The sequence below is a fragment of the Hippocampus zosterae genome, chromosome 14, assembly GCF_025434085.1.
Source record: "Hippocampus zosterae strain Florida chromosome 14, ASM2543408v3, whole genome shotgun sequence".
Classification (NCBI taxonomy): Eukaryota; Metazoa; Chordata; class Actinopteri; order Syngnathiformes; family Syngnathidae; genus Hippocampus; species Hippocampus zosterae.
In genome coordinates this window covers 5038849-5054132 of record NC_067464.1, presented here as the reverse complement: position 1 = coordinate 5054132, position 15284 = coordinate 5038849, and the positions used below count along the sequence as shown (strand labels likewise).

General features: G+C 42.8%; 1 protein-coding gene across 1 annotated transcript; it reads left to right on the top strand.

The window, feature by feature from the left end:
• The first annotated feature begins 1316 nt into the window (after positions 1–1316).
• bmp4 (bone morphogenetic protein 4) lies at positions 1317–14762 on the top strand. Its single transcript, XM_052085406.1, has 4 exons — positions 1317–1656; positions 7307–7429; positions 8573–8943; positions 13392–14762. The coding sequence occupies exons 3-4, from the start codon at positions 8580–8582 to the stop codon at positions 14240–14242; spliced, it is 1215 nt and encodes a 404-aa protein (XP_051941366.1). The 5' UTR covers positions 1317–1656; positions 7307–7429; positions 8573–8579; the 3' UTR covers positions 14243–14762.
• The last annotated feature ends 522 nt before the right edge of the window (positions 14763–15284 follow it).

The window sequence follows — 15284 nt, the reverse complement described above, 5'->3', positions numbered from 1 at the left end:
ATGCTGTTTTTCCTCATTGAAATACAAGTCCAAACACATTTTCTCGTTTGTATTTTGGGAAACGGATTGAACGGATTAATTGCCTTTCCATTCACGTTGATGGGAAAACACGATTTGAGTGTTTTCAGTGTGGCCACAAATTCAACCCAAATGTATTTAAAGAATCTACTTAAGTACATTCCCAAAATATTTGTACTTTTCTTCTTCGCACCACTGCCAATTATCTGCATGGCACAAAGGTTAAGCCCAGAAGTAAAAAAAAACCAAAACTGTCAGAAATGTGAAATGAATCAATGAAAATGAATAATGACATGAAAGTAGGCCAGAGGGTACTGCTTAGACCGTTTTCATCCAGAGCGCTTCCAAGCCTTAATGGCTCATCCGTCAACATGGTCCTGCTCAGGAGTGCTTATTCAAACCCGACAAGTGCGGCCAACAGCTGTAAATAATCTGCGACTTTCACATATCATCCTTCTGTTGCGATCGTTTGGCACACGTTCGCCTCGCGTTGGGAATGGGGAAAGTATCTTTCTCTGGCCGACGATGTCCTGTAAATCACCGAGACTACGCGGACAATCGTGGAACGAGGGGCTTGCGAGAATGCGCTCATAAAAAGGAATGGATGGAGGGATTGTCGGACGGACGAGTTGAATAGTCACGTTATTAAAAAGTGAAAGTGGTGCTTTCGTTTCGGCAGAATGATGAACCTATCGGCGGGCAAGAAAATGGATGTGAACTGGCCGGGTGGACGGATGAATGGGTGGAAGGGGTGAAAATCAATTAAGTGGGTTAATAGACAGTTGGATGGATGGACGGAAATTGTTGACAGACGGATGATGTGATGGATGGATGGATGGATGGATGGACGACCTGGCGGCTCAACAGATTTATGGTTGGATGATGGAAAGGCGTTCGCTGAGCAAGATTGCTGAATGGATGAACTATTGGATGGCAGGTGAATGAATGAATGATGGATGCACAGACGAATTGTTGACTGGGTGAATAAATGAACAGACGACCGGATGACCAGATGGATCGGCAAATTCTCGGATGCATGGCCGGAGAATACTGGATGGATGGATGTTGAATATATAACGCAAGGGCAAATGGATGGATGGATAACACACCAACAGCAAAACGAGACGTTTCGGGAGCGTTGGAAATTGGAACGCGCGCTCTTATTGAGGAGTGGTGGGGTTGTTGGGAGGGTTATTCAAGGTGTTTGAGACAGATGAAGGGAGGGGGGCGTCGCTTAGGGGGGGGGGCGCATGGAAGAAGAAGGAGGACGAGGAGGAGGAGAGGCGGGCAGGAAGATTGAAATTGGGCGGATACATAAAAAGTCCACGGGGCTTCGGATGCTGGCTCATTTCGAACACGTCCCTCCTGCGCACCGCCTCGTTATTCCGTTTTCTTCCCGCCCCGCATCCATCCCTCCCTTCGGCCGAGGAACGGCGCCGGCTGACCCGCTCGGAGCCCTTCGATCACGTCGCTGCGCTTCTGGTGACACCTCGAAAGGAATTTAATGAGCCACGAAGACGCCCGATTTAAGGCTCCGTTTTTTAAAAAAAAAACCCCCTTGTTGATCGTTTCTGGACTTTATTACTCTATCACGTCAAACTTGAGACCGTCTTGTTTGGACCTGGACCTCTACTGATGGTGAGTCTCGCGAGGAAGCTGACGCGTCCTCCGCGGTGAGGCGTTCACGGACCGAAGCAACCTGTTGCTTTGCGCAACAGTTATTGTTAGTTTGTTTGTTATCAACCGTTTGTGAAAAACGGTCAATTTAACGTCAAGTTGTCGTTGCGAAGTGAATGTTCCATATTACAACGTGTAAATGTGACGTCGCTGCCATTTTAAATGACGAATGGACGAATAAGTGGCATTTTTTTACGCATGGATGTTCGAATGACACCGTCATTAATTGTCCGCCTAAGATGTGCACATTGCAACATCTGCGCTTTGAGAGTCCCACGCGAAGGGATTGTTCACTTCAAAGCGCGGATGTATTTTAAGAAACGTTGGAGGGTATGATGACAGCGTGCGTGTAAACGCAAACTCAATTGAGTGGAGTGAGGAAGACAAAGGACACGCACGCACGCACACGCGCACACAAGATGACGTGTAAGCACGTAACACCATTTTAGGTTAAAAGTTGGGCATTTAGTTATATAATAGTGAAATTAGGACTACTTATTTCTGTTTAAAGTGTATAAGAGTATGAGTATGTATAAGCGTCAAATGTTTTTTCTTAAATTTGGCAGGCACTAAAACACACACACACATATATGTATACACACACACATTTATATATATGTATACACACACACGCACACATTTCTTTGACTCTTTCCCCCCCCAATTTTTTTTTATCAATTTTATTTGTTCATCTCTTGTTTGATAAAAGAAAGTGATTTTTTTTATTTTTGTATTGTCTACTTACAGGATTACATACATTATTATACTTTTTTTTTTGTAAATATATCCACCCATCAAGCATGAATTTATTCATTTATTTTAATCTAATTCACCAGTTAACCGACTCCTACTTGTTTTTGGTTGCATTCGATTTTGGGGGGGCTGACCAGTCTTGTTATGCAATTCAGCTTATTGTGTGGTTTTGCAGCAAGATTAGGCAACTTTCACATTTTTTTTTTCTTCACAAATTTAGGATGACCATTGGTGGACTTGCATGAAAACTATTGGAGTTCTTTTTCCAAGCATTGCTGACAATTTAAGCCAATAAATATTTATTTATATTTTTTATGATTTAATAGTAATCAAATAAGACGGAACATTTCATGATTTTTCAAAATTAGTTCACCCCATATTTTTCTTGTTAGCTGCTGATATTTGAAAGGGAGGGGGGAAAAACAAAACATCAGACTAAATAATGCTTGACTTTCCTGTAATCGCTTTGAAGTTTCCCTTTGAAGTCACAAGAGTAGTTGATAATATTTGTGGTTTATTACAACCCGCTACTCCTCCCGTGACAGTAAACCAATTAGAGAACACCCAAATGATAAGGGGGGGTAGTGATTGATCTGTTTACACCGCCAACCCTCCCCCCCCCCTCTAGTAGAATTCTTCAAGAAACACATTATTCTGTTTTAGAGCGCCGGGGGTGCTAATTGCGGCCAGCTCTTGGGTTTGTCGCCGCAAACTGTCCGCAGCTGGGTCTTGTGTGCTGACGTCATAATAACAACAACGCGGTAACACATAATCAGAAAATGACATAGAAGCCAAGCACCTGATGAGGTTACGGATACAAGATGTTTGCTTACAATTCCTGTCATGATGGGAGAGCCCCCAACTCACTCTCTTTCTCTCTCTCTCTCTCTGTACAATGAATGCTTGTCACTGATGCACACACACATAGACACACCTTATCCCCCCCTCCCCTCCACACACACACACACACACACACACACACCTCCACCCCATGGGTAATAGAGCTGATCATGTTCCAAACCGTCCTCGAGTTCTGTTCTCACAAACATGCAATGACTGCCGATTTCCCGCCAGTGTCAATATGAGTGAGTATGTGTGTGTATGCATAAGCAACAGCAACACACGCACAAGATTTTGTGTCATGACCGAGCAATCCGAGGGTCGACCGCGGGTCAAAGGCAAATGAAAAAAAGTATCATTGCATGTTGAGTGGTCACTTGATTGAGAAGTTTCATTTGTTCAGAGACTACGCTTGTAAACTTAGTTGTTCATATACCAAATCGATATTCTCCATTGAAATGAATTGAAATGCCGTTAATCCGTTCCAGTCGGCCCAAAAAACCACCGCATTATTTGTTATGTTTTTAACCATTTTAGGGACAGCGGTTCCTACATTTGACAGCTTAATAATAATAATAATAATAATAGCTTATCAGGTTATCAGGTTACAGGTTATGATTATTGGTGCCTAAAAGGGTTAATGAAGAAAATCGCACGGTTTTGTCTAAAAACATGACAAGGGAAAGAAAAAAATTGGTTTCATAAAGCCTAATTGCAAATGCTGTGCATCTCTCTGTTAAAAGATGATTCAATACATACCTCGATACATGGGATAAAATTCAATTCAAGAACAGAATATTTTCAAGTGGAATGATTCGATTTGATTCAGTTCAGCGGGATTACGATTTGATTCGATATGATACGCCCGTACCTTTTGTCAGGTGTTTTCATACATCACATGTAAACCTCTCGAAAGTTATAAAAGTTAAAAGTAGCAACTGTGTGCCTGAGCTGTGTCCCTTAAAAGTGGGCATTGATGTCAGGAACACTTCCGGTTAAAACTCTGTGAGTTTCGGGATCTTACGTTTTGGCCCACTACGGCTTTTTGCCAATGTTCTCCTTTCGTGCGTTTGACTGTATCGTTCCAAGTACAAGTGCATCAGCAAGTTGGAGTCTCTATACATTTTTTTTTCCACTTCACTGGGGCGGCAGTGTATCCAAATCTAGCTCGTCAATCTAAATATGGCTCGCGACATGAAGCAAAATAATTGAGTCAATAAATAAATTGACCAAGTGATAGTCTTTGCTCAAAAAAGTCATAATTGGGGTGCTCGTACGTCAACGTGCATGCAAAGAGTAACAGCAGGTACGATGAACAACGATCGTAAGGAATTTCAGTGGTGAGGATGAGTACTTGGTCGAACCATCTCAATTAGTTTGAGGTCTCCAAAAAAGAACGCGGCGTGCGCTTTGGTGAGCTCAGCGACGGCGTGAAACTTTAGTTCAGCACATTCAGAAGATTCTACGAGTGTAAAAAGATTTCAAAAGGATCTTGTCCAGAAAAAAATCATCTGAGAAAGAGTCATTGATCAAGCGAAGCAAAATGGACGCTTTTTTATCTGGTCTCACATGTTACGCCGTATAATGGTTATTCGATGACTCAGTTGCGAAGAATTGAATCTTCTTGATATCAGTTGAATCAATTTGCACTAGATTGCCGTCAAGTTAAGAGAACATGACGTCATACGCAAAGTGACGTTTTTGCTACATTGTTTTGCATATCCAAATTTGTTTTTGTCCAAATGATTTTTTTTTAATCTGAAATGTTTAAAAAAAAGATAAAATTCTTTTTAAAAATTTCATTTTTTTGGTTGTAGTTTTATTGTTGTTTTTTTGGTCAATATTTTGTTTTACCCGACTTCCTGCCGCCAGGTCTGATTTCAGTTCAATTCACAATAATTTGATCTTTCCCAGGGGAGCAATTGAGGGCACACGGAGAAGCAATTTAAAGACCATCAAGAAACTAATGACTTTGCTTTTCATTGCATGCCAGATATTTTCCGCCATCTATTTTTTTCCTCGAGATATTCTTTTAAGGACCCCCAAAATTATTTTCATAACACCCTCCTAATTGCCAACGTCACTGCACATGACAACGTGTTTTCATTATTATCGTTGGCTGTTGGCTTTATGCAAGAACAGAAACAGACCAAAAACGCAAGTTTTTTTTATAATGATGTCAAATGCCCTTCCTGGTTCACAAAAACACTTTTTTTTTCCTTCTTTTTTCTGATGAACGCTTCGGCATCTAAAATGGTGACCAAAGACCAACGTCATTCAAATGTAAGCTTACTAAACACTTTTACGATTGTGATTTAACACTGTGGTGCATTTAATGACCCCGCCCCCACAAAAAATAATAATAATACTTTTCACCTCCGTGCCAGACGGTAAATCAAAACCAGTATCCACCTTACGGCATCATTTCACGTGTGTTGCTTCATTTGACAATTCGATGATGACCGCAGCAGATTTGTTTCCAATGTTTCTTTCCGACAAGTGTCATCATGTTTCTGATTAATTTCACATCCTGGAGATTCAGGTTCGATTTAGACCGATAATGCCCGAGCGATGCTATGCTAAGTTTTTCAAAGAGTGCAGTAAAAAGAAGGAAAGAGGGGGGGAGGGGGGGAGGGGGGGCATTCGGTATACTGTGTTTTGAATTGGAAAATTCTCTTGGGTTGCAATGAGCCGTCGCGTTGAGATATTGCACGACGTCAGTACCACGTTAAAAAAAAAAAAAAGGATGCGGTTATCGACTCGTTTTTTTCACGGACAGTTGTCTCGATTGGGAATATTTTCGTTTGGAGCAGGAATGGGCCAACAACTCCGCTCTGATGAAAATTTTCGATGATATGTTTGCAATGACCGATAGTTGTCAACCGAGAAGGCTTGATTGATTGATTGATTGATTGATAGATATTGCCCATTTCACACAGATGGCAACAAACTGCGCTTTAAAAGTACCGCACACCTCAACGCATCTCCTCACAAAACGGCTGAAGACAATTCAAAGGAAACGCAAAGAGAACAAAAAGTAAGCTTGATAAAATTACACAAAGAATGCGCGTGGCCAACATTTCAATAAATTGACGGACAAAAGATTTCAAGACATTTCAAGCAAAGGAAAGAAATGAAAAGTAGCTCCCTGAAAGTCTGGAAAGAACACAGAGTGAAATTGATTTTAAAAATGTTGAAAAGATCTTAATTAAATGAACGTAAAAAAAAACTAAGTAAATAAATTAAAGCATCGTTTTTAATGTCGTTTTAAAAGTATTTATACTTGGTGTTGACTTTTATTTCGGCTGGCGTGCAGCATCACAGCTAAATGCTGCTTCGCCATGTTTACGTTGAACTAATTGACCCAAGTTTGCAGACCGCTGGGCTGTTGGGGGTTTCCAAAAATAAAAAAAAACAAAAGAAAATGTTATCTTTTTGGTATTAAACTTCAGATGCAGATGACTCAATTCTGAGTCTTTGAAGGTATTTGATATTGGCATTAAACCGGAACAAACATGAACAAGCTAGTACAAATGATTATTTTTTTTAGGTGGGTGGAGGGGGCGTTTTCAAGTTTCACCTTCAGACGAGTGCATTTTGTCACTTTTTTAAAAAAAATTGGTTTGTGCAGGAACAGTTAAACCACCAAGTCCGTAATCGCTGCTAGCTTTATGACCAGGAACAGATCAACATGAAATGGTAACATTCTAAATGTGTGCGTTTTAAGTTTTACGCCGAGACAACTCGTTTTATTATGCATTTCTGATGATTAGCGGTTATTGTCATTGTTCCTGAGCAGGAACAATGACAGGACACCAACATGTTAAACAATGTTTGACTCGCTGTGGTGACCCCTCAACAGGGAAAAGCCAAAGGTCGCGTCTTAGTCATCTTCCATCATTGCAATTTCACAGACACAGATGGTCATTAAAAAAAACAACAACTTTGAGACATTTGTTTTCATGTTTGCAATTATCTATGGTAATTAAGTTTATAAGTGTGTGTGTGTCTCTTCCAGGAACAAGCTCACTCCTACGTTCTCCTGCAGCCGCCCAACGCCACCTAACATTTCCTGGAAGAACGTGTCTGCCGCCCGCTCTCAACAAACATGGACTGTTTTCCCATGCTTTATTTTCTGTCGGTAAGTAAGTGGGCGTGCGATTTTTGTGAAAGTCACCCAATCGAAAGCGTGTGTAAATCCAGTTTTAGTTTGGCTGCGAACGCAGTGGAAAAATTGGTCGTATAGGAGAAGATGAAGTGTCGTTTTGTTGGCCAAAGGCGGTTGCGCGGCGTATTCGCATCAGGGGTGCTAATATTTGTGCCACACGTGATTTAGCGTAAATAGTTTGCGGGCTCTGTGGATTTATCGTCATCTGATGATCCAGTAAAGGGGCAGTGTTTAATTATGTACAAATATTTAACTTCATTTTTATAATGTGTTATTTTGTTCTTATGTGTTCCTTATGCCTTGAAATATATTTTTTATATCTTTTTTAGGACCATCAAAAAAATATTCAAGAACAAAAAAAGAAAATCTGTATCTATACTGATCGCACATGTGCGATTCGATGAAAAATATAGTCTTCAATTTTAAGGAAAGTCTGGAGACCTGCGACTACACTTTAGCACACAGGTGTCCAAGTCAAGGCCCGGGGGCCAGATCGGGCCCGCCACATCATTTTATGCGGCCCGCGAAAGCAAATCATGTGTGTGAACTTCCATGATCCTTGCTAAAGACGGTAACCCCCCCCAAGTGGCCCGCGACAAAAATGAGTTAGTTTTACACCCCTGCTTTTAGCGGATCAAGAGTCGCTAAAGTGCGCATGTGAAAAAAAAACAAGTGTTGATGACAAGATTCTTGGGCCCCACTTTCAAAACTTTTCCCCACACCCCAGATGGTGGTCATGCAACTTCCAAACAGAAGCTTATATTGATCCTAATCCCCCCCAACCCCAAACTGGATAGAATGCACTTGAATTAAAGTTTGGATTTTGTGTAGTCGGGGTTTTTTTTGGGGGGGGGGGCGTTTCAGACCAGCCGTGATGCGCCCCAATTTGCGATCAGAAATCTCTCAAAATTCCTAACGATCACCACGCCCCCGGCGCCGACTACAATTCCGTTTGGGCTTGCCTTTGAAGTCTGTCGCAAAGATCAAATGCAAGTGCTCTTCTTTACTGTAAACAAGCCTCGTTGAAAACAATTAGTGGGCGGTTTATAAGTCCCGTCTCCGGTGTGGGTCAAAGTTCAATTTCTAATCTTGTAAAACCCCGTGTCCCCCCGTCAGAGACATCATGATTCCTGGTAATCGAATGCTGATGGTCCTTTTCATATGCCAAGTCCTGCTGGGAGACAGCAACCATGCCAGTCTGATACCCGAAGAAGGAAAAAAGAAAGTGGCAGGCCCGCAGGGTCGTTCGGACACTCAGAGCCATGAACTGCTGCGGGACTTCGAGGCCACCCTGCTGCACATGTTCGGCCTCAAGAGGCGGCCCCGGCCCAGCCGCTCGGTCGCCGCCGTGCCGCGCTACCTGCTGGACCTTTATCGGCTGCAGTCGGGCGAGGGAGAGGAGTCCGTGGGCGGCGACCAAATTGCCTTTGAGTACCCGGAAAGATCGGCCAGCCGAGCCAACACTGTGAGGGGCTTCCACCATGAAGGTGAGGATGGAGGGTGGTGAAAAAAACCACTTCTGAGAGAGAACATGGACGAAAGAGGGCAAAAAAACGATGAGGTTAAAAGTTAAATGGCCATCATTTTTATTCTTTATTTTTACGTGATGAAAAGCTCTCATTTATTGTGCAATAATCTAATTTGAACATGTATTTGTTACGTATTTTTACGCATTTTTACGTTTTAGGAAACATTTATGTCTGAATTTTGGGGGGGCTTGGAACGAATTAGGGCATTTACATGGAAAACGTGTCCCTACTTCCAAATTTTTCTAGTTAAGAAATTTCTTCCGGAGTCAAATAATTTTGTACGTAGAGCCACCACTGTAGCTCCGTATTTTGCATTTTTTTTCTCTCCTTACTCGCCTTTGGTTTGTAAAGACAAAAAATGATGTGCTTCCTTTGTTCGTCTTCACCTCAAGGTTTTAAATATTTCATGTATTGTTTTCATAAAACCTCACAGGGTCACTATCAATACAAAGTGCATTGGGTCTCCTTATCAAGATCACTCAGTCATCATGAGAATGTAGCAAATAGTGAAACCCCGAGGTCTTATCAGAAGCGGATAAACGTTTGCACACATACCAGCGCAATGATGAGGCTCTTAAAATGCGTTTCCTTCTTTCTGCGCCATTTTTTTTATTCCGTTGGATCGACGTGATTTTCTTTACAGAAACATATTGAACATTTTTGCATTTGCCCAAAGTGAGCTTCCACCATGTGCTCATTAAAAGCTAACATTAGCCAAAAATGTCCACGCAAAAATTCATCCAAAACAAAAAAAGTGTGAGTTTGACCAACATGCATTTCTAACAGCACAACGCCAACTTAACACAATGAATAAGAATTTTCTTGCGAAATCTGTGGGCATGAAAGTAAGAATGCCGTGCTCCGCCGCTGCTTAAAATATGCGTAAAAGCTGAACCCCCGCCAAGCTGGCCTTCATCTCGATTTGAATGTGCACGTCACCAAACGCTGCCTGATGAGCTGCGAAAATGTGCTTGAAAAAAAACTCAAGAGCCTCATTGGATGAAAGGGTTTGGTTACCGGCTTAAGCAAAAAAAAAAAAGGCAAACCTTCATATTACCGACGTCGACATCTAACCGCATCCTGCAGGGAGCAACTCGGAAAACTGGACTGCAACTCGACAGTTTATGTGGAGCGATGGCCTTTTTTTTTTTTCTGCGAGGAAAAAAAAAGGACCTTCCTCAACGTGCAATTATCTTTAATGCTACTCTTGCCGCGTTCTAAATAAAGACGCCCACTGCTAACAATGTGGGCGCCCGAGAGCAGAGAGAGAGAGAGATGGAAAAAACTGCCTCAGAGGCCCGTAACGACACAGCGGACGGGACGCAGTTGCGGCCACCAAGGCAGGCGGCTTTCGATTAATGTTGAAGGAACTTGTGGTTGACTAGGCTGCTGGAGGTAAACTGTGGTTGGAAAGCCTTAAACGAGTCGGGTAAATCCTTAACGGTCAAGGAATGAATGAACCAGAGGGGAAACGAGTGTGCTGAATTTCAAAACCTTAGTTTAAGGTTCAAATTATCCAGTAGATTTAAACAGACCGGCCCACTTTCTCCGACTGGCCCTTCACAGTGACCATGAGGTAAAATGCAAAATCGACAGTGCTTTTATTTTGAAAGGAACGATTTTATCTTATGAGTACAAGCAAGCTAGCAAGCAATGTCGCCAGCTTTGCGACATTTTCACTTTTCTGACGCCTCCAGACTTTCCCAAAACGAGACGAGCAAAAATAACAACAGGCGGTTCGAATGTTAACCGCGTTCTTATTTTGTCACCTGAGCCCTGCGCAACTGTGATGTCATTTTTAGTCGACGGCAAGTGACAAAATGGCCGCCCCACCTCTGAGATATATACTGTATACTGTAAAAACGATTGGATTTTGCCGCTTAATTCATATCCCACAAAAGCAATCTTAATTAGAATATCGTGTTTAGACTAGTGGGGGTGCATAGAACATTTGATTATTAAAATAATTTTTGACTTAACTTTGCCATTTAAACAGGTCGGATATAAAAAATGTTTTTTTGAAGCTCTACTCGATGTATCGAGAGTACCCTGAGGAAACATGCTAATTTCTACACAAACAAGGTAGCTATACCTAACTTTGACGACAGATAATCAAGTATATTATATTTTTAATTCAAAAAGACACTGGATTTGAAGTTCAATGGTAAGTCTCAATAGTCAGGTGGAAGTAGCCGTGCGTGTGATGTATGTGTACGTAAGCCATACGCAAGTCTCCGTCATCGCGCGTGTCGCTTCTCACGTTATTTTTTTCATTCATTCATTCGCCTCCGCCAACGTCTCACTCAACCGACTTGTGTCAACCCAAAAAAAAAAAAACTGTAATAAATTGAGGGATACATCTCAAGCAAACAAGCCGCGATGAGAGTTTTAATAATCAGAACCACCTGGGCGAGATTAGGTTCTGGGTATGAAATAACTGGGCTGTGGATTATGTAGGAAAAGAGTAGACACAACATTCCTTCCCCCCCCCCCCCCCCTCTCTCCCCTACATCCTCCGCACCCCCTCCCCAGCCCCACTTCAACAACGGTGATCTTGCCAGAAATCTGCAGCGTGAGCGGCGAACAGGGAGCTTCCACTGTGTTTCTACTGTAGCTGTGGTACGTTAATCATCACCCTCCTCGGGATGCGTGCTTCAGCAAAGTGCTCGGCGAACGGCAAAAGAGTCCACGAGATAACGTCCGGGGGAGTGGGGGGGGAAGAGGTTTCATGTTATCGTGAATGGTGCATTTCATTCATTTCGGTGACCAAGCTCGTAACGACGCCGATTTGCATCTGAAATCGCTTTTCCACTCTGGGATGAAACGAATTTGATTCATGATATGCACTTGAAAATACAGTGGTAGGTTCACTTGGTCATGAAGAATACGATCCAGAGAAAGTGGCAGGACTTGCTTCTTTTACTTTGGTACTTGCCAACCACATTTAACGTGCATTATTGCCACCTAGAGGTCTGGAGTGGAACAGTAATGAAATCGACTGTTGACATTTTTCAAATGGGTTCTGCGTCATTGTGTGATTTCGTAAACTTTGCTACGTCTTGTTTGGTAGCTGTTCAATGTACAAGACCGCAGTGTCATCATATTCTCAACCCCGAAAAATTACCAATTGACGACCTCCCCACCCGCGGGCTTCCTGTTGAAATGCTCAGAACTACCGACATGAGAGCTAAACCAAATACTGGGTGGGGGGTTACGGAATATAGGAGGCTGATAACTGGTATTTAAAGCTGATATTCATTTCAGTAAAAGAAAATATTGGAATAGAATAAAACAAAAAACAAAAAAAAAAGATTACGAACTCCAACTCTGAAGTCTGTTGAAATATCTTTAAGCATGTGCTCAATGATAGCGCATTAAAGTCAATAAACGTTTCGCAAAATTTCCAACTAAAATTCTAATTTGAAACAAAAAACAAAAGTTGCAGCAGTTCCCACAGTCAGCAGCATCCATCACGAAGTTGCCTGAAATTTTCAATAAATCACTTTTAATTTGATTTTGTTCTCGTCATCGGCTATAAACATTTATATCACAGTGTGTGTCCCTAAACTTATTTGACATTTAATTTAAAAAATGCCTTTACTTGTTTCTAGCACATCCGTTTTTGGCGATAGTTTCATTCGTTTGTATCTAAGTTTAAATATCACAAAACATATTACTTACCATATTCCTTAAACTATTCTTATTATTATATGGGCGGCCCGGTAGTCCAGTGGTTAGCACGTCGACCTCACAGTGCAGAGGTACCGGGTTCAATTCCAGCTCCAGCCTCCCTGTGTGGAGTTTGCATGTTCTCCCCGGGCCTGCGTGGGTTTTCTCCGGGTGCTCCGGTTTCCTCCCACATTCCAAAAACATGCGTGGCAGGCTGATTGGACGCTCTAAATTGTCCCTTGGTGTGAATGTGAGCGCCGATGGTTGTTCGTCTCTGTGTGCCCTGCGATTGGCTGGCAACTGGTTCAGGGTGTTCCCCGCCTACTGCCCGAAGACAGGTGGGATGGGCTCCAGCACCCCCCGTGACCCTTGTGAGGATGAAGCGGATCAAAAAATGGATGGATGCTACAAATCTCTTTAACTTTAGGGGAATTTATGTTTCTATTAACTCATTGACTCCCAAAGACGTTTTTAAACGTCTTTTCAGACTTGGACTAGAATTGGCTGATACTGAATGAGTTAAGGCTCCAGCACCCCCCGCGACCCTAGTGAGGATCAAGCGGTTCGGAAAATGGATGGATGGATATTCTTATTATGAAAATTAAGATTTTTTTTTCCCCGCTTGCATTCTCCGAAATGCAACTCGACATGGATTTTCGCTATTTGTGGGCCATTTCTGATCCTTATCCCATCAACTCCCAAGTTCGTAACAAACGTCATCTCCTTCCCCTTTTCAGAGCACATGGAGAGAGTGCACGAGTTGGATGACGGCGAGTCCACGCCCTTACGTTTCCTGTTCAACCTCAGCAGCATCCCAGCGGACGAGCTGCTCTCTTCGGCCGAACTCCGCCTCTATCGACAACAGATATCCGAGGCGGTCGGCGATGACAACGACAAGGCGAGCCTCCACCGCATCAACGTGTACGAGGTGCTGAAGGCTCCGCGGCCCGGCCAGCTCATCACGCAGCTCCTGGACACGCGGCTGGTCCGGCACAACACGTCGCGCTGGGAAAGCTTCGACGTCAGCCCCGCCGTGCTGCGCTGGACTCGCGAGCGCCGCCCCAACCACGGGCTGGCCGTGGAGGTCCTGCACCTGAACCAGACGCGGCGCCACCGGAACCAGCACGTCCGCGTCAGCCGCTCGCTCCGCCAGGAGCCCGGCGAGGACTGGGAGCAGCTGCGCCCCCTCTTGGTGACGTTCGGCCACGACGGCAAAGGTCACCCGTTGACCAAGCGGACCAAGCGTAGCCCCAAGCAGCGGGGACGCAAGCGCAACCGCAACTGCCGGCGCCACGCGCTCTACGTCGACTTCAGCGACGTGGGCTGGAATGACTGGATAGTGGCGCCCCCTGGCTACCAGGCCTATTACTGCCACGGGGAGTGCCCCTTCCCGCTGGCGGACCACCTCAACTCCACCAACCACGCCATTGTTCAGACACTAGTGAACTCTGTGAACAACAACATTCCCAAGGCCTGTTGCGTGCCCACGGAGCTCAGCGCCATCTCCATGCTTTACCTGGATGAAAACGATAAGGTGGTGCTGAAAAACTACCAGGAAATGGTGGTGGAGGGCTGCGGCTGCCGCTAAAGAGCAAGCTCATCCGGACTTGGACAAAATAACTTTATTTATAACTTTTACGTTGAGGTGTACGTTTGTCTCACTTTTTAATTGTTGTTCCTTTAATAATATGATCATATATTTTGACAAAATATACATATATATATTTATATCGATATATTAAAAAAAAATAAGTTGAGTCCTTATTTTAAACATGGGGCGGGGGGGGAAGCTGTACAACTTTTCATCATGTACATTAGATTGTATACGTTTTTTTAAACTGATAAAATAGTAAAGATGAAAAAATGATTTACTGGTAATATTTATTGCTTTCACCATCATATAATTTTTTTTTTCCCCCAAAAGAACAACATTTTATGAATTCCAGAAGATCCATTTTATAGAATGCTAGCATATATTGCCAACTATGCGCGGTTGTTTTCTTTTTACGCACATTACTTAAATATATTGTCGCTCTGCAATGAAACGTCTGACTTGCCAAATTTTGTAAACTTTGACCCAAAAGAAAATAAATTTTTGCTGAGTTTTAGATTATTTTTTTTCCAATCACATATTTGAAGACACAATTTTTCCTTGAACTGCGACAATATATTCTTTTGCCATAATCCCTACATAAACTGTACACGAATGATAATCAGGAAACTATTTGCCAATAAATTGTGGGCCCGCTTGACGATCAATAGCTAAAAACGATTTACCTTGACCATTGGCAACCATTGCTCTGATTCTTGGAGAAATGTAATTCCATTTAAAGAATCCTAAAAGTATTATATTCTTTGTTTTTTTATAACAAAGGTTGTTGTCAAATACTGCGGGGCTTCTGCCGCGTTTACGCCAGACGTGATACTCGCGCGAGATCGCTAATGCTATTGCTAGCTTTGCTCACAGCAAAGTACAACCATCAGCTTGTAAACAAGTAACATATTAAACCAGATATGCAAACTTTCTCGCTCTCCGTTCTCCAGGCCAGCTGTTTAGCAGGAATGATCAAAACGTTCCATCTGACCAAAAAATAATACAATTAAAAAAAAAACGGTCGTAATAATTTTAT

Bases quoted from the DNA above. Each gene is read 5' to 3' on its own strand.
- bmp4 (XM_052085406.1), top strand. From the start codon at position 8,580: ATGATTCCTGGTAATCGAATGCTGATGGTCCTTTTCATATGCCAAGTC. The intron at 8,944-13,391 runs GTGAGGATGGAG...TCCCCTTTTCAG, and splicing joins GAGGGGCTTCCACCATGAAG to AGCACATGGAGAGAGTGCAC.